General features: G+C 42.1%; 1 protein-coding gene across 3 annotated transcripts in view; it reads left to right on the forward strand.

Moving 5' to 3' along the window:
- The window catches only part of arhgef9a (Cdc42 guanine nucleotide exchange factor (GEF) 9a), a 48,563-nt gene that overhangs the window by 17,939 nt on the left and 11,979 nt on the right, over nt 1-18,645 (forward strand). The window contains exons 6-13 of one of the 3 annotated variants that reach the window (XM_085474355.1): nt 8,008-8,187; nt 9,106-9,195; nt 10,197-10,397; nt 12,389-12,568; nt 12,812-13,044; nt 14,177-14,306; nt 16,124-16,255; nt 18,151-18,394. In XM_085474355.1, coding sequence (XP_085330481.1) covers nt 8,008-8,187; nt 9,106-9,195; nt 10,197-10,397; nt 12,389-12,568; nt 12,812-13,044; nt 14,177-14,306; nt 16,124-16,255; nt 18,151-18,394 — 1,390 coding nt within the window. Of the gene's footprint in view, nt 1-3,154; nt 3,220-8,007; nt 8,188-9,105; nt 9,196-10,196; nt 10,398-12,388; nt 12,569-12,811; nt 13,045-14,176; nt 14,307-16,123; nt 16,256-18,150; nt 18,395-18,645 lie in introns of those variants that run through there. The other 2 variants (XM_085474362.1, XM_085474360.1) reach the window with 2 other exon arrangements.

An 18,645-nucleotide genomic window follows, 5' to 3' on the forward strand; every position in this document is an offset into this window, starting at 1 on the left:
GCAAATGTGACAGTTTAGAATATATTGCTACTGACTTTTAAATACTTTATTTCTACAGTGGGCTGCTGTTGAAATCCTCCTCATTTCCCAGTGACCGTAGAGTCAGAAAGTTGTTCTTGAGTTTTGTTACTTATGCTTCACCGAATCACAACAGTAATCATCTCAAGGTACTTTACAGTGTAAGCTACAAAAATGACAGAAACGAGAAATGAGCAGGCATTTGGCAACAGTGGAGAGAAATAACTCCAGCAGAACCAGGATCAGGGAGGGAGGCCATCTGCCACGAGCGGTTGGGGGGGCAAAAAGAAAAGCACAGAGATCACAAGTAACAAACAGGACAACACGCAAACAAGAGGAGAGAGAAGACAGAGAAACGACATGCAGTTGTGGCATCTAAGCACATTTGGTGTCGAGGGGAGGGGATCGAAGGAGAAGTGATTTACAGGGAGCCGCTGAGCCAGTGTGGGCGGGAGATTTGTGATCTCCCTTTCTAGTGCCTGCACCTTCAGTTATTACTACTACAGAAACATAATTTAAGACTATGATGATGTCACATGGCCCATTATGGCCTTTAAAATACACTTTGGGGTATAATTACAGTTGTTGTTTTTTAAAATATCCTTTATTTTTGGGAAACAGTTACTATGATCTGGTTCTTTTACAAGTGATGTATATTGTTTCGTTTTTCGCAACTCTAGCTGGGGGTCTGAGGTCTACCAGCACTGTCAGGTTTGACATATCATGTCCATAAATCCATGTTTGCATAGATCATTGTCAAACAAAGCACATCAAATACCCAATCATTTGATGTCTAAGATATTAAAATGTAAAAACGTCCAATGGGTGATTTCTTTTAATTAGGCACCGCTTGGAACTGACATTTCCTCCGTGAGATCAGTTTCAGCCTTTTTATTGCAGCAGGCAACTGAAATAATTTTTCAAAAGTGGATACCAGTGCTGAAATTTACACGTTTGTCCCTCTGGAGCCATTAGTTTTATAAATCCCATTAGCTGCTTGAAGTTTCAAAGTTTTCCAACTGACCCATCACTTCTATCTAAGGAAACTGATTTATTACACAATTTCAACCACTGGATACATTTCACAGGTATTTCTCTTGATTTAAAATTTCTATGAAGTCAAATTTATAACTTAGAAACCTAAGCACCTAAGAGCTTCTTCTTTTCAAGTAAAATAAAATGATGGCAATGACACATACAGCATGTTCATTAACGTTCATGTAGTACCAGTTTTCCCCTTTTTTCCCCTCAAAGCACTTTTTACACTGCAGGCTGCATCCACAGATACATTTTCAATGCTAACACACATCAGGGGATTCTTGGGGTTCGGTTTCTTGCCCGCGGTCACTTCAGCATATAGATCCAGGAGCTGGGGATTGACTCACCAATCTTCTGAAAACTATGCAACCCACTCTAAATCCTGGGCCCCCATGAACAGATATCCTGTTCATGGGGGCAGATATCCTGTGAGAAATTTGCCACCAGTGAGGAGTGCAAGGGTCCACCCAAGAGACGTGACAAACCCCATAGAAATAGTGAGACTACTGAAGACTTGTACATGGTTAAACGTGTATGATGTAACAATAAAGTCATTCAGAAAAAATCTAGTTTAGTGGAAAAAAATTTACTTTGTTGCAACTTAATTGATTAATACTACATTTGTGGAGGCATCTTCCATTTTAAAAAAGCAACAACAGCAACAGGTAATATTAAAACTGTACAGAAATTGAAAAAAAAAATAATTGCAAGGAAATGGTGGTCTTAATTTTATCTCTGCCCTCTATAGAGAGTAGTGTCAGTGTCCTTTTATGTAAGGAACTCTTTCTTTATGGATGCACTTCCTTTGTTTTTGGAGCACTTTATTAGATACTAGAGCAAAGGTAAGTCTGCATCAGGCAGAATTATTGTAGCATAGATGTGGCTTGGACTTTGAACTGCATATGCAAAAAAGGTTGCACTGCAAATGAAAGAAATAACTTTTAAGGTTAGCTCCACAGAGTACATCTAGTCCAAGTTCTCCAGTTAAGTGCACGCTGGACCGGTCTTCACACGAACTTAGAACTTAAAACTTGAGGTTCATCCACTCCAGCAGGACTGAATTGGACACCTTTGATCCCCGAGAAACCGTTGCATGTCCGAGAGATGGCACCTTTAAACGGTCTTCTTGCATCAGTGAGGTGCGCCCGGTGCACCAGTGGTAATGCAGAAAGTGCATGTATTTGAATATCAAACCAGCTCCTGTCGATGAATCTGCTGCCACTGATAAATTGGCAGACATTATGCCAATAAAATTATAAGATGGTGATCACTTTGAGGAACATGCATCCATTACTCTGACATTTATTCTCCTTCATGCCGGGGTTGTTAATGGTAAATGATAAATCACCACGGCACCACCACGATATTTTTAGATGGGGTGGGAGATGAATGAGGTTATGATTCTGGTCTCAGTGGTCGATGTAGTCAGCGAGGGGCTGGCTGTGCCCCTCCCCCGGCTGTAGGTGATGGCTGACGCCGGTAGTCTAGCGGCAGAGAGCTGATCACTATTAACACAGGACCGCCTCTCAGGCTCACAGCCGTTCTCCCTGGTCCCCCACTCACCGGAAGGCAGCTCAGCAGCTGCGAACAGCCTGCGCACAGCCTCCCTCTTGTGTGCTCTGAGAATCTATTGGCCTGAGAGACGGTCGGGTTGAGGGAAGAGGCGAAACACCGGCAGGTGTTGACTAGCGGGGAGAAATCGCGGTGCAGACTGATGACGATGATGATGGTGAGGATGATGCATCTCTTCCCGTTATCTTTATGAATCGCATCGCGCTGTGTGGAGAGAAGTAGGGGAATCTTTTCGTCATTTCTTGCCTAACTGTAATGGAGGATTTCTGGTTGCTTTGAGGCTGCGTGTCTAAGTGTGGAGAGCTGAATACCGCCCGTAACTGAGAGCACAGCTCAGCATCGGCCCGCAGCGCTGCGCCATGGCCTTGGACGTCCAGACTTGCGCGGTGTTTACGGTGATCGCGGTTCTGGTGCTTGTGAACGTGCTGTTGATGTTCATCCTCGGTACTCGTTAAATGGATCTGCGCTTGGGGCCCGGTTCGCAGCGCAGCGCACTTTCACACAGGAGAGGAGAGAACAGCAGTGCGCGTTGGTCGAGAGCGGGGACACCCGGCGCTCCATCACGGCTACGCGTTGAAATGAATGACGTTGGTACAACATAATGTATTTCTGTTTCTTCCCACCACCCTACCACCACCCCCCACCCTCTCCCTCCTTCCAATCCTTCGTTATGTTTTGTGTCCTCCTCCCCCCCGTTTGTGATAGCTAGTGTTGTCTGGTGGTGGTCGTAGTTGTGCGGATACAGATCTGTGATGCGCTTACCTTTTTCTGTGGTGACTGGAAATTCATTTTCCCCGCATAATAGTATAAACATCTCCTCTCCAACCCACCTTCCCCAACCCCACGTCGATCTTCCCCTCTCCTCCATGTTGAATATTGTGGATTATGCGCATTGATGAATTTTATTCTATAATAATATGACTTTTAGATGGGAAATGAATGTGACGGTGTTTTTTAAAAATTATTCTAACAACGTCCTACTGCTGCATAAGGACTTGTTTTTTTTCCTCCCTTTTGTGATCCACTGTAGCCTCATCCACAATATGGCAGCTAATAGCTGTGCTGTGATATCTCCCCACAAGTCAGTGTGATATTTGTAGCAAATAGCGGTGCAAGTGAGAGGTTTGTGCTGCTGATCACACACTCTAGAGCATCATTGTAGTCTCAGCTGAACAGTAACCAACAGCATGGCAGGGTAGGCCTAATAAAGCAGGGCCTCATCACTCCAGGTTTCCCCCATTTTAGATTCAGCTAAACTGAGCTCCCATTTCACAGCCCCCCCCCCCCCCCCCACCCCATATTGTGCCCTGTTTTCTCTCTTGCACTTGTAGCACCTGTTTCTGAAGCCCACACGTTATGTCACCCAGGCACTAAATGGTGACTAATAAAAAATGCATCATTATATATTTCTTTCAGATGCAATGCAGTCCAAGTGAAAAGGCTTGTCAGCTGGAGATGACAAAAAAAAAGTCTTTTTCCTTCCATTCCCTTCCAAGTGCATCGCCATAGTCTAATAAAGGATTGGAGGCAGATGTCATGAATGTTGAATGAACGTCTGAAATAGATATTCTGAAAGCCCTATCCCAGAGCTGTCCATGACAGTCCTATTAATAGGGATGTTAGACTCACCAGGTTTTCTGAAGATACTGTATGTGCTTCCTCACACTCACTGCTAAGTGCTGTGTGTTTTCTGTGCGTGTGCAGTTAAGTGATAAATGTTGGACTGCAGGTGCTGTGAGATGTGTATTATGAACACAGATACCTCCATCACATGCTGTTGCATGAGGGCTGGTGTTTTCATCTCTGTGGCTGGTACAAACGCATAAACAGCATCCCCCTTTCGGAGACCCTCGCAGGACTGTAAGCATGCAAATCGTCGCAACGTCACAAGATCGTAACGTGCACCGCAGTGGTTATGGGTCACATGGCCAACAAACGGAGTGCTAATTACAGATGTGTTGCTCACATGTAAGTATGCGAGCATGTTAAGTGATGTGGGTGAGAGGTAGTCTCGAGTGGGTGTTATGTGCTGTGCCTTTTCAGTCTGCATCCTGCGCACATCCCGAGCATTCACACGTTTGTAATTCCACCAGGGCAGGTGCCTTCTAATAGAGTTCTGTTAAATGCTGTGCAGTCAGAAGTGTCAATGTGCAGATGGTGTGCGCGAGTGGGACAGCGGCGTGTGTGAGGATGTGTGTGCATTTCTCACCGGTTTTAAGCAGAGCATCTTTGATTGGCTCCCAGACTCGGGGTATAAGTGTATTACATAACAGGGTTGGCAGACACAGGGAGGACGGACCGCGAGACTCACTCGGTGCATTGGAATACACTACCTTGTTACTTTACGGCTCAGGCTCTCGCGGAGGACCGTCACCTATTCCAAAACAGGAGTTCGATTATCATGATCGTATGAACCGGACTTCTCCATGCATACACTCTCCGAACAGTTACATGCCACAAACATGGTAAGGTTGGCTAAAGGCGTATGTGTGTGTGTGTATGCGTGCTTGTTCAGGGATGCTATTGGTACTTTGGTGCAGCTGTGCTAAGGTTGGATACAGAGGAGGATGTTGGAATGCAGTGGCTTTGCCAGTGCAGTGAATGCTGATGTGTTGCGCTGCAAAGATGATATAAGCAAGTGAATCTGCTTTCTATTCATACACATTTCCGTGTCAGGCTCCATGTCTGTGCTCTGACATGTAACAGAAAGCCCTGTCACAAACGCCTATATAAAGGGAAAGATTCCTCTGCATTCATTTGCATTGACCCAAATACGGGTTTTGCAGTTCAGAGATATCTGCTTAGCCCTCTGATCTTTCATGTAGGAACTGCAGTGTGCCCATAATGATGACATAGGTCATGACAGCTGATAGACACACATGTAATGATGAGTATGATGAGCAAGCCCTCTCTGTGCTTGGCTCTGTGTGTTTACTGTATTATCCAGCTAGGTATGGGGCCGTGCTTAGGCGGGAACGGGGGAAGATTGATTATGTAATGCTTTTAATTTATTCAGACATGTAGAGGGAAAAAAGGATGCAATATATTGGAGAGGGCAGTACTGATCTCATTAGAGAGATGGAGGGATAAACGGAAAGAACTGAGGAGGGAGGAACACTGTGAATGGATCTCCATCCCTCTTTCCTTTGCTCTTTCTGTCTGTTGCCCGTATTACAGCAGATTGATGGGGACAAGAGAGATTGCACTTGTAGTGAATGGGGCTGAAAATGGAGTGGTGCTGGAGGGACGACGAGGGGGTGGGAGGGCAAGAAGCAAGGCTGACCTCAGTGCCAAGGCTCATCTCTTCTATGGGCTTCTTTTTATGGTGTAAGTCAAGTGGAGCTGATTTGGCTTCCACTAGTTATTCCTTCAGGTGTTTTTTCCCTAATAGATCATTTAAATTCCCTTTCCTGAACCAGCAATGATTTTTTAATGTTTTTGAGCACTACTTATTGATCCTGTTTCCATGGCAGCGTGACACATGTTTTTGCGGTAACCCTCCTCTCTTCCTGAAGTGGAGCGCTTTGAGATATAGGCTACAGCTATTGTTACCCCAGCTACCTGTCCAAAGTGATGCCTGGCTAAACATCTTTGATCTCCGAACTGTCTGCAGAGGCCCGTGCTGTTTTCCTTTGCATTTTTAGATTTAATTTGAAATTGCAGTTTGTGATTGATTTTAATATTTAATAGCTGAGTGACACTGCAGTTATTCGGTGGTCACTCTTTGTGTGTGACTACTCTCTCACACGCGCACACGCGCCTAAATGTGGAAATATTGTGGTGCACCCTGAAATGTCCTTGCCTCATCCCATCATCTTGTCAATATCAGTGAAGCATCCTCATCTGTCACCATGACGACGGCTGTTCTTTCACTTCCAGGCATGGAAGTCCGTCCCTCCCTGTATTCACTTCTCTGCCCTGATTGGCTTATAGCCCCTGTAGCTGTCTCAGTAATCCATCAGGGTGGTGGTCTTGTCTACAGGTTGGAGGGCCCATGTAGCTTCTGAGTTTGACACATGCACACACTGTGTTGTTTCTTATAGACACCCTGCAAACTCACTGCATCGGCAGGAAGGTAGAAAAGCAATTTTGTGCTAGACTGAGGTAGAGGTAGGAGGGTCATTTTTGTCTTTTACAATAGACAAAATAATCTTAGATAATTAAAGAGAAAAAAAAACAATTAGCTAAACGTATAAAATGAAAGTAGCTCAATAGGATTATGCAAAGGCCTTAAGAGAAGTAAGGAACTAATTTTGTAGCCATCCCTGTGACAGCTATTTCTGCAGGCCTTTGATAAGTCCTTACCTAGAGCCACAGCATCCCTTGTCAGGGTTGGTTAGCGCTGGCTGCTCTGCCCACAGCCCCAGGGACTGGATGCGTGGTTAAGCTCCGGACTGGAGAATGCTGATGAACACTACTGTGGAGAGAACAATTGGGACAAACAGTTGGATTTGTTCCACGGATGCATACACAGGTTTCATGCATACAGAGTAAAAACGTGGGGCTGCACGCATGCATGGGGTTGTGCTTCACAAGGTAACAGAGCTAAGTGATCAGTGTGACAGATGGTGACGCTTTAGATTGATGATTTCAGGCACTAAAGAACATGTCTTTTAATGAGAACAACCTTTAGCTTCTCCGGTTCCCCTTAAAGACTACTGATCACCTTACAATCTCTAATTGATGCACATCAAATAACTTTGCTCATGTACGTTGCACAAATTCAATCTTTATTTTTAGTGTCGCATAATGTCCACATTATTTATTCATGATTTTAAAGTCAATAGAAAAGATTTGATGAGTCATCCTTTCATGTTTGGTAGAAGACTGCTGCAGATAAAATAACAAGCCCCAGTGACAGCATGAAGGAAAGGAGATTATCCCTTCACATTTGTTTGCTCCTTAGCATTTATATTACAGTAACACATGTAATTATTCTAATGTCATAATGGGCCAATTACCGTCCCTGTGTGGAGACTGGTGCTGTGCCACTGAACACAGAATGTTTTCCCCACTAACGGCTCTGCCTTTTTTGTATCGTTGTTTTATTGTTGTGTTGTTCTATGATCTGTGTTGGCTATTGTGCCGTTCTATTTGCTGTGCAGTCCCCGAGCTGCTAGCGGGCCCTGGCTTTGAGGGCCTATGTTTAACTCCATTAGAAATCTGAGTGGGTTTAACAACAAGGACTCACACATACTGGAGCCAAAATCTGGCATATTACTGTACTGCATTCAGTTTCAGATTTGATTCATTTACCGTTTTGGATCACGTTGGATTGTGTTCTGTTGATCAATGTTTAGTGTTTACTCCTGCTTCACAGCTTCACGTGATCAGAATAATACATAAGGTATTTCTTGTCTCTCCTTCCAATTCCTACAGTTGATAAGTGGAGGTTCAATCGTCAACGCTGAGGCGGTATGGGACCATGTGACCATGGCGGACCGGGAGTTGGCGTTTAAGGCCGGTGACGTCATCAAGGTGCTGGACGCCTCCAACAAGGACTGGTGGTGGGGCCAGATTGATGAGGAGGAAGGATGGTTCCCTGCCAGCTTTGTACGGGTGAGTTAGCTGCAGCCATGGCTGGCCAGCGACCACAGACACAACAGACACCCACACACGTACACAAATGGAGGCACATGAACATATGCACCCGAGCTGATAAATAAACATACTGGAAGGTACACATGCACAATTATTCCGCCTTACACAAACACACTTTCACAAAGCACACACATTAATATGCTTCTTCCACAGTTCCACTGTTAAGTGCTGCTTTATTTTAATAATACATAACACTGAAGAGAGGAGAAAACAGCTAGCTAGGTGCCTTTATCGGATGTTCAGGGACAAGAAAACAAAGATGCTGATGAGCCCCCTTTTCTTTTTTTTTTAGCGTAGCATCACCTTCAACTTCTATCCTTGAAATCCAATTAAATTTACAACATCCTCGCATTACATCATGATTATGTAATAGCACCCATGTCTTAGTTCAGCTGAATCCAAAAACTGCACGCTGCCGCTGAATGCCTTTCCCTACTACTTTTACTTCTGCTTTCTGTAATTGCACTTCTCTTGGAATGGTGAAGCGTGACTGTACAGGAAGATGTATATTCATAGTTTAACTCTGCGATATGTTTTTGAAATTTCTTTGGATGAAAGCAGAAGGCTTCTCGCCTAAAGTCTTAGTCCAAGGCATATAATAATAAAAAATATTTTAATTAGACACAATTTATGATGCAAAGTAGAATATATCGTTGAACATTCCTGATATGGTTTAGTGTCTTTATGAAGGAAGGAAGAATTAGCATCTTTGCTGTAGTTGAAGGGATCCCACAGCAGAGCACCCACCCAGACACTTTCCATGGTCATTCCCACCTGTCCACCCTTCCATATTCACTCCTGAGAGGGCAGGGCAGACAGGCTGACTGACTGTCAACCAAAAAGTATCTTTCTGTTCTGTCATTCTCTCTTTCCAAGGTGGAACCCCACCCTCCTCAGCCCCAAACAAAACAGGTTTTCTATATCAACCCCATAGCAACTCCACGGTTCCAAAACACCACGTCAAAGGTGCGTTTTTTTTCCCAGCTTCATCTACCCATCCAGCCTGCCCGCCCACCCGCCCGCTCCAGTCTGTCCACGCAACGTGCCCTCGACATTACCAAACATTAACGTTATCACATCATTCCTCAACGGGCTCGATAGAGAGGCAGAACTGATGAGTCAAAAGTAAAGCTAATGTGAAATGTCTCCTTAAAGGGCCATTCTAAAAAAAATTGTACAGATGTATTCACGTAGAATTAGATGGATTTGGGAAAAATTACTCATGTTTTTTTTTTTATAGTTCAATTATGGATCATTCTCTTCAGTACTCTATTTACTATTGACTCTGACTATTTCTCAGTCTTAATGCTGTGCTACTAGTTCTCGTCTGCAGTCAGTGCTCTACCACCCGTCACTCTGCTTGTCTGTGGCGCTACATTCCTCATCTTGTGTTTGACATTCTACCCGTCGGTTCTTTGATGTTCTCTTGGCAAACTGTGTGTCATCAGGTGTTGGCTGCTGGGCATCTGAAAACACGCTCACTTGGCCCTTTCTACGAGCGAGAGTGGAATACACGATGTATGTGGATCTCTATGTGTGTGCGTGAGTGTCGGTGAAATCACGAGGTGGTATTTGAGCGCATGCATGCATATGTGTAGGGGGCAGATTTTGAGTCACACATTAAATGCCCTCAGAATATGTGCTCGGTCTCTGAGAGAGGCTTTTTTATACTCTGGAGTGTTTGGCAGTGTGTTTTTTGACATGCTGGAGAGCGACTCACTGTCTAAACTACCAGAGGACCTCTTAATGAAGCGCTGTGTTTATGTGTGGGATGTTTGGGTGTGTATGCTTTCATGTGTGACTGGTAACACATTAGGAGAGCTAATATTACTTGTTAATACTAACAATAATCATTATATATAAATATGTTGTCTAATCCTTTTTTTCCCCACCCAACCTTTAAGAAAGCTCTTTACTCATTCGAATGCATGTGGCTCTTGTGTGTGCATGAATGTATTTGTCCTCAGCTGTGGGTGAACCAGGAAGACAGTGGAGCAGAGCCAGCTGAAGGAACCAGCGAGGTACAGAACGGGCACCTGGATCCAACCAATGACTGCTTATGTCTGGGCTCACCCCTCCAAAACCGAGACCAGATGAGGGCTAACGTTATAAATGAGATTATGAGCACAGAGAGACATTATATCAAACACCTCAAGGACATCTGTGAGGTACTAAACACCGGCACACATTCATAAATCACACATCTATATACACTGCTGTTCCCGGCTTTGCTTTAATATGTCAAGTAAGAGCAGGGCAGGTTATAAACTATATGGTATGAAGCTGAATTAATTAAAAAGCAGCAGTCTTTTTGATGCTACGCATCTAGTATCTTGCATAAATTCGTAACACTCCCACATTCACACTTTTATTCCAGGCATTTTTTTTCTTTCTCGTTTGCTAAACAGGCCAAAAATAATGCTTCTTTAGCTAAATGCAAAACCGCAATATGTCAGCTGTACACAGTGGTCCCAGCAGTCCAGACCAAATTTGTCATTATATTATGAATCATCCTGAAGTGACAAGCTAAAATTCACACCTAATAAAAATAAACAAAACCCTGGCCATTTTTATATTATTAGAATTGCAGCTCTTTAAAAATGCTCCCAAGCCAGGAATCTCAGTCTAATAAATAATAAACAGGCATGTATCCTCTATAAAGTGCACACATTGTAACATTTGAATATATTAATAACTTAATTTCTAAAATATTTGGAGCTAGTACAATTTTGCCTCTATATGCTGCATCATTTGATTTAAATGTCTTTACAACATACACTACATACAGCCTGCTTTTCCCTGGCATGTGTCTGGTCTTTAAACAGTGGTATCTAACTCACTAATCTAAGTGACAATCACTGTTATTTACTGGCCACCACACTAATGATAAAAGGCACTTGACTGATTAATCATCAGCAAGTGTGAGCACCTAAAGGAAGACGTTTTGGCACTTTGCTGTTCAGGTGTGTGCTCACACAATCCCACAATCTTCCCAGGAGTACACGTCCCAGCATATTCACTCCATCATCAGACTGCGTGATGCTCGTAAAAACCCCAACGCTACATCTCAGACTCTGCAGCCCTCAGTTAGCATGTTTAAAGTTCATGACAGTGCAATCAAAGAAAGACTGAACAGGTATGGCTTGTTTGCAACCTTTGCCAGGAGAAAGCCTCTTCTCTTTAAAAAGAACATGCTTATGTTTTGATAAGCATCTGAAAAAACAACAAGACCTCTGCAACAATGTCCTTTGAACAGACAAGACCAAAGTGGAGATGTTTGGCCGTAATGCACAGCACACAGCAGTGCTCTATGCTAGAATAAACAGTTTTGAACTTAGACGATTTCCATCACATATTTTCCAATCATCTTTCCCTAAACTGCTCTATACATGTTTGTATTCCAGATCATATCTAGGTAAGCATCTTGTTTAAGAATAGTTGCAATAAAGCGTGGATTTTACCTCTGCACGTCTTGCTAATGTAAGCAACTTTGATCTTCCAAATATTCAAGGACATGCACGGGCAAAGGATTTTCTGAGCTGAGGAACAGATTTGAACAAGCTCACTTTTAAATAATAAAAACTGAAGTTGAAGAGCTAAAAACCAGACCAAGCAATCAAAAATACAGATGTAGAATATTCTGGATTTAAAAAGCCGGTCAGTTCATTAAAGTAAGTTGCTTCAGTGTTTTAGAAAAGTTACAAAGAAGAAGAAATTTTGCACTGCTGAATTCAAAATGATGCTAAGATATTTTTTTTTGTTATTTAAAAAATTATTTATTAGATGCCTGTAATGTTTTTTATGTTTCTCAGATGTTTTAATTCATCACCAGTAAATGACTTGATCGTTGAAATGTCACATTTCTCAGATACAATAATGTGAAGTCCCTGTTGTGATTATGCATATTTGAACTGAGCCTGACTTTAAGAAACAAAACAAAAAGGATTAGCATGCATATTTCACAATGACAGCAGGGAGAAGTCTGGCTATCTTATATCAGATCTGTTCCCAAAGTGCCAAAGCTTCAGGGCATTTAATTAACTACAAGCAGCCATGGCACAGTTCGAGACCTGATACTCATTTTGAAAAATGCTTGTGCTCATCTGAACAGGATCTTCTGTCAAAGCCTCACTGTAGCTGTAACCGGTGTTGTTTGCAGGGCTACTTGCGCCAGTGCAGGAAGCGCGTGGACATGTTTAACGACGACCAGTTGAAGGTCATCTTTGGAAACATCGAGGACATCTACCGCTTTCAGATGGGTTTTGTCAGAGATTTGGAGAAACAGTACAACACAGAGGAGCCGCACCTCTCTGAAATCGGGCCGTGCTTTTTAGAACACGTGAGTATATTTTAGACAAACTTCGACCAAAAATGAAAGAAGAAGAAGAAGAAAATAGATTTTTCTTTTATCTCGTCTCGTTATCTTGAGATAATATTTAAATTGTGGAGCTAATTAACCAGCTAACAGCATCCTAAGATAAGAAGAAATTAATGTTTTAGAAACCATAATCACTCCCCTATTTATATGATTTTTCTTTTTAATTATCCTGACGATGTCCATCTCTACTCCTTTGCACTACAGCAAGACGGTTTCTGGATTTATTCAGAATACTGTAACAACCACTTGGATGCCTGTATGGAGCTGAGCAAACTGATGAGGGATGGCAGGTACCAGCACTTCTTCGAAGCCTGTCGCCTCCTCCAGCAAATGATTGACATCGCCATAGATGGCTTCTTGCTCACGCCCGTCCAGAAAATCTGCAAATATCCACTCCAGTTGGCCGAGCTTCTTAAATACACCGCACAGGAGCACAGGTACAGTACGCCAAGGCCACGAATAACTTTTCAGCTGTTTCATTTGTTGCCCTTTCATAGAAATGCATTTGCTTCTAAAAGTGAAGTCATTACTGATGCATCATTTTGTTCCAGATGCATTGTGTTGCAATGCAGCTGTTGCAGGTGTTGGGTTTAAACCACTGAAGCGGTAATTATCCATGCATGAACTGGAGCAAATGTTGTTTTGTACTCTTTTTTTTTTTTTCCTTTTTTTTTTTTTGAAGAAAACATCTCATTACGAACTCTAAGTTGTCTTGAAAATACTAAATTCCACTGTTCATATATACAGTATTCCATTCCCCACACACACATATATATATATACACACACATATATATGTGTGTGTGTGTATATATATACATCAAATAACTTTGCTATATATATGTGTATATATATATATATATATGTAGAGAGAGAGATAACAGGTTAAATATGAATTGAGGATTATTTTCTTCGGGTGTTGGCACACACACAACAATCTATGTTTTTGCAGCACAGAAGCAGAGTATGTAATCTAAACATTTGCTGATGAGCTTTCATGCATTAAACGCATATGTGCGCATCCAGATGTGCAAACTCATGCGTGCAAACCCACGGAAACATGGTGTAAGTGATTCAGCATGTCTCAGCCAGCTCCAGGTCATTCACAAACCACGCGTTCTCAGCCAGAGAGGGACAAGTGCCAGCTCTGCCAGCGAGGCCTGCCAGATCGCAGTGTTTGACTGTTAGGAGCAGTGGAGAATCTGCCAGATATAGGACTCTCTCTGTCACACAAGCACACACACACATATTATCTTCCAAAGTGAGGATTGGATCTGCAGCACATCTAAGCCAGAGGGATAAATCCAGCTCAGTTAGCAAAGACGCAGCCGGAGTTAACTGTGAATAGAGAAAGTGGCTGATTAAAATTAAATAGCAGTGTCTTTTTTCCCTTTTTTTGAGTGTGTTCCAGCAGATTTACTACTGTTACTTGAGTTTATAACCCCGCTCTTTAATAGGCTACTCTGTATCATTAACTACTACAACATTACATGCCTTTGAGTGGCCAACCACCAAGAACTACAACCCTCTTAAACACCCAAGAGTAATTATGTGTGCACTGTGTCTGTAGTGACTATCGATACGTGGCAGCAGCGCTGGCAGTAATGCGGAACGTCACCCAGCAAATCAACGAGAGGAAGAGACGGCTGGAGAATATTGACAAGATCGCCCAGTGGCAAGCCTCGGTTCTGGACTGGGAGGTATGTGTATGAATGTACCGTACTGTACTGAACAAAAGCTTAATGTTTATGTTTTTATGTTTTCTCAAATGGTGCCATTAATTCCTAAAATGTGGGGCGTAGACAGCATTTACACCCAAAGCATCTCAGACTAAAGAAAAGGGTCCATCAGCAACACCTATGCCTTTGTTTTCATTTTACCACCAGAAAGGGTCTTTGCACAAATGGCAATAAAAGAAATCCAGCCATGGCCAGCAGCCCGTAGTAGCAATGTAAATTACATTGAATGGTTGTGATATGCTACAGTAAGCTCCCCCGCCACTGCTTTTCCCTGTGGGCTTTTCTCTAATTTTTTCATGGCAGATTCGGGTCGAGTGAGTTTAAAATACTGAGATATTTTGGCGGCATTTTCAGACGTTTAGTGTTAACTATGAGGTGTCAAACTGGAGAAAAAATGTTAAGAACAGCGATACAGAGAGATTAAAGCGGTTAAATTGCCCGTTAACGTGCTCGAGACTGACGTGTGTGAGAAAGTGTTTGTTTGAGAAAGGGAAACAAATGAATGCAGATGATTTGATCTGCAGACTCTTTTCAAGAAACTCTGTGAATCAAGCACAGGCCTTCCTGGGGGCAACAGTGCTGCTCGTTGATAATAATTAATTTACTCTGATGGTAGTAGTTTCACTTGCAGAAATTCACACTGCGACACACACTTACTCAGAGCATACTTTTTATTTTACCACCAACAAAAACAGTAACATACAATAATAACAATAAGAATATATCATAATATATTTATGCTCTCTCTTTCATAAACAAGCAGAAGAAAATGAGCAAAAACGCAAAAAATAAAATCCAAAGGTTACGTTATAGTCTCCTGCTGCATTTCAGATGTGTCCTTTGTATTTAATCTTAAATTTAAACATTTACTTGTGCCGGTAATTTTTTAAATAATAAAGAAATAATAAACAAAATAATGTCTTTATAACTACTTCAAGGCATCCTGGTGCATTTTAGTCGACAGATGATCTCCTGTTGGGAAGTTTTAGTTGTACTTACAGTAACGTAGTGGCTTGACTTGAAGTTGAGTAACATCTTTCCTCTGCTCCTTTTTCATTGTTACACACATAGTCGAGACACGGTGAAACACAAAGCAGAGGAGACTAATAAGGCAGAGACTCTCACGCTGGCCTTCAAAGTAATGACTGCAGTAATGTAAATAACATAAATAAGGTAGTTTGTTTTGACTTGCTTTGCCAGCTGAACACTCTGGACCGCCATCTTATGTTTAAATGATGTGACTGTCTTAGTCTCTTTTTAAATGCCTGTAGGCCAACGAGTGCTTTTTTACTAACATACCAAAAAACAGATGAGCTAGGATTGAAACACACACAGCAGGAAAGCGAGTGTTTAAAAACTGAAAAAGACACCTTGATTTTCAGAGCAGGACGTAACTGTGTGTTGACTGATTTCCAAAGGATTAATCCAGCAGTTTACTACTGCACTTTGCAAAGTTGGGCAGCTTGTAATAAGATTTTATTTTATTTACTAGTTGGTTTCAAGATTGGTTGGTTTCAAGCACTCCCCCTTCCTAACCTGGAGAGACATTTAGATGTTTCAGCCTGTAAAAAACGTTCCATAATTCCGATTTATCCCTGATGACATGATTATGACATTATCAGGTTTAATTTCCAAGACTTCTTTGTGAACCACAAAATATATTATGTAACTGTTTCCACAGGCTGAGTGCGACTAACGGTGATGAGTAAATAAATTTTTGCTGTAGCAGGAGTATTCTTTTCATTCGTTAACTCTTTAACTGTTGTGTTTATGTCTAGGGGGATGATATATTGGACAGGAGCTCAGAGCTCATCTACACTGGGGAGTTGTCATGGATCTATCAGCCGTATGGACGCAGCCAGCAGCGAGTCTTCTTCCTCTTTGATCACCAGCTGGTCCTCTGTAAGAAGGTAAGGCTGTGTCTCTCTTCAACGTCTTCCCTTTATTTAAAGACTTTATTGAGTGAAAACATGCTTGGAAGCTAAAATGTAGCCTCCACTCGTGTTCTTGGAAGTTGCAAGATCACATGGCTGGTGACAGAGACGCTTGAAGACAATGTGAATTCTTACAACCTGAAAACAGATTATATAATGCTGCATGAGACGCACCAGCCCTCGCTGAAGATGCGTTCAAATCCTCAGTGCCTTTCACAAAATGGAGCTTTGGTAGTTTAGGCTCTAATGCACCAAGGCTGTGCTCGCCTGTCAGACGAATGTTCACGCCTGGATTGACTCAATACACGCACAGAGATACAGACACAAATGCAGGCAGACACTTAGACACAAACACACACAGAGGCTGAAAAACTACATCACGAACACACACGTGTGGAAGCAGAGGAACAATAGTTTTATCACTACACAGACAAACACACACACAAAACAAAAAACAAAGACTTGGAGTTATATTGTCTTTCCACGCACACACACGCCCTCCCCTGACTTGTCACATTTGAACATCTATGGCACCAGAAATGAACTCAGGTGTGTCCTCAGACCTCTCTGTGTGCCTGCTGTTCTGGTCCACTAACAAAAATCTGCTCCGAGTCATTCTACATTATAAATTCCAGTCTTTGTTTTTATTCTTGCTTATCCAGCATCCTCAGTGCTACATATGTATCGGCTCCTAAGAGCCCTCGAGATGCGTGAGGAGCACATTACATGTTGCCTGCCTTCTTTTCCTCTCATCTCTTCCTTATCAGCACAAAGATGCACATTTGCCTCTGCATGCTTATTAAAAGACGCCCCGATCCTTTCTTTGTACCTTCGTCGACCTCGCAGCGTAACGGGATGTTCATTTCCTCCTGAGGGAGGGGTCGCGGCGAAGAATTTTTCACGTGGCCATCTTGTTCCTGCAAATGATGAAAGTTAGAAGGGTTACAGTTATTGTGCTGTGTGCGCGCGTGGAGAGCTGAAATGCAAAGCAATAACAATGTCAGTCAATACTCATTCATTAGTTGTGTTTGTGTCTTTTGCAGTATGTGTTTTATAGCTGCTGGTGTGTTGGGCTCAGGTACTCAAAAATCATGTTGCTCAGAAATTAATAGATAGAAAGTTGAAATTTCAGAACATAAATTTTGAACCTTTAACTGAAATTTCTTCTTACTAAAAAGGACATATTCCATGACCTGACATACACCAAAAAAAGGCCCTTTTCACAATTTACAACAGAATTTTCAGTTTTACACAGTAAAAAAAAATATGATATTTTCTATGAATTCACATGAGATGTATTTTTTAAATTTCAGGTTCTTTTATTTCTTTATTTCCTTTACAGTGTAAACCCAATGGGCCGTCCTGAAACATTTCTGATTTAATAAAATTTTCTTTTCATGCGAAAAAACAAAGATATTGCTAAAATTAAGCTTTTTCATCTTAAGATAGCTCAGGAATTACATTTATAGTTGAACGTCTTCATGTGCTTAGTAAATGGACATTTTTTAAAAAGTTACTAGGCACTGTTATCAGGCGTTATTAGGCACCTTCACTGATGTGGCCCATTTAATATGAAATTACACTGGATGCACCCTGTGATGTTAGATGAGTTTGAGACCCCTGCTATACAAATATTCGATTCATGGCGGTGTCATTTTACAGTCATTCGTCTGGTTTTAGTGTGTATCTGATAATCTAGTGCCATGCGTCCTTTTTTGTGATATTAGGCAAAGAACTGAAAAATAGGGCTGTTTTCTGCAGCGTGTGAGTGAAAGGTGTCACGTAAGGCAGACTCTCGAGATACCGTGTTTGTCGGCTCCTCTATGATTCAGCACACACACAATGACAAAAATCTATCTGCTCTTCACCAGGATCTGATACGCCGGGACATCCTGTACTATAAGGGCCGCATTGACATGGATCGCTACGAGGTGCGGGACACTATAGACGGGCGTGACGAAGACTTCAACGTTAGTGTGAAGAATGCCTTTAAATTGTGCAACAAAGACAGCGAGGAGATCCACATCTTCCTGGCCAAGAAGCCAGAGGAGAAGATCCGCTGGCTCAGGGCCTTCGCCGAGGAGAGGAAGATGGTGCAGGAGGATGAGAAAATTGGTTAGTCACACACCGCTCTACACCTCCCTGTTTGAAAACTATTAGTTTTGTTCACAAAATGCTGGAACTTCAGTTTATTCTTTTGTATATTTATCACATTTACATAGATGAGATCGTCAAGCACATTTTAATATTTTACTAAGAAAACCTGAGTAAATCCCGAGTTTTTAAATGGTGATTTCATTCATTAAGGGAAAAAAGCTATGCCAGTCTACCTGGCCCTGTGTGAAAAAGTAATTACAAAGCCATTT

This window comes from Copadichromis virginalis, linkage group LG2, assembly GCF_057382275.1.
Source record: "Copadichromis virginalis isolate Kocher_CV1m ecotype Utaka linkage group LG2, C_Virginalis_male_GT1.1, whole genome shotgun sequence".
Taxonomy (NCBI): Eukaryota; Metazoa; Chordata; class Actinopteri; order Cichliformes; family Cichlidae; genus Copadichromis; species Copadichromis virginalis.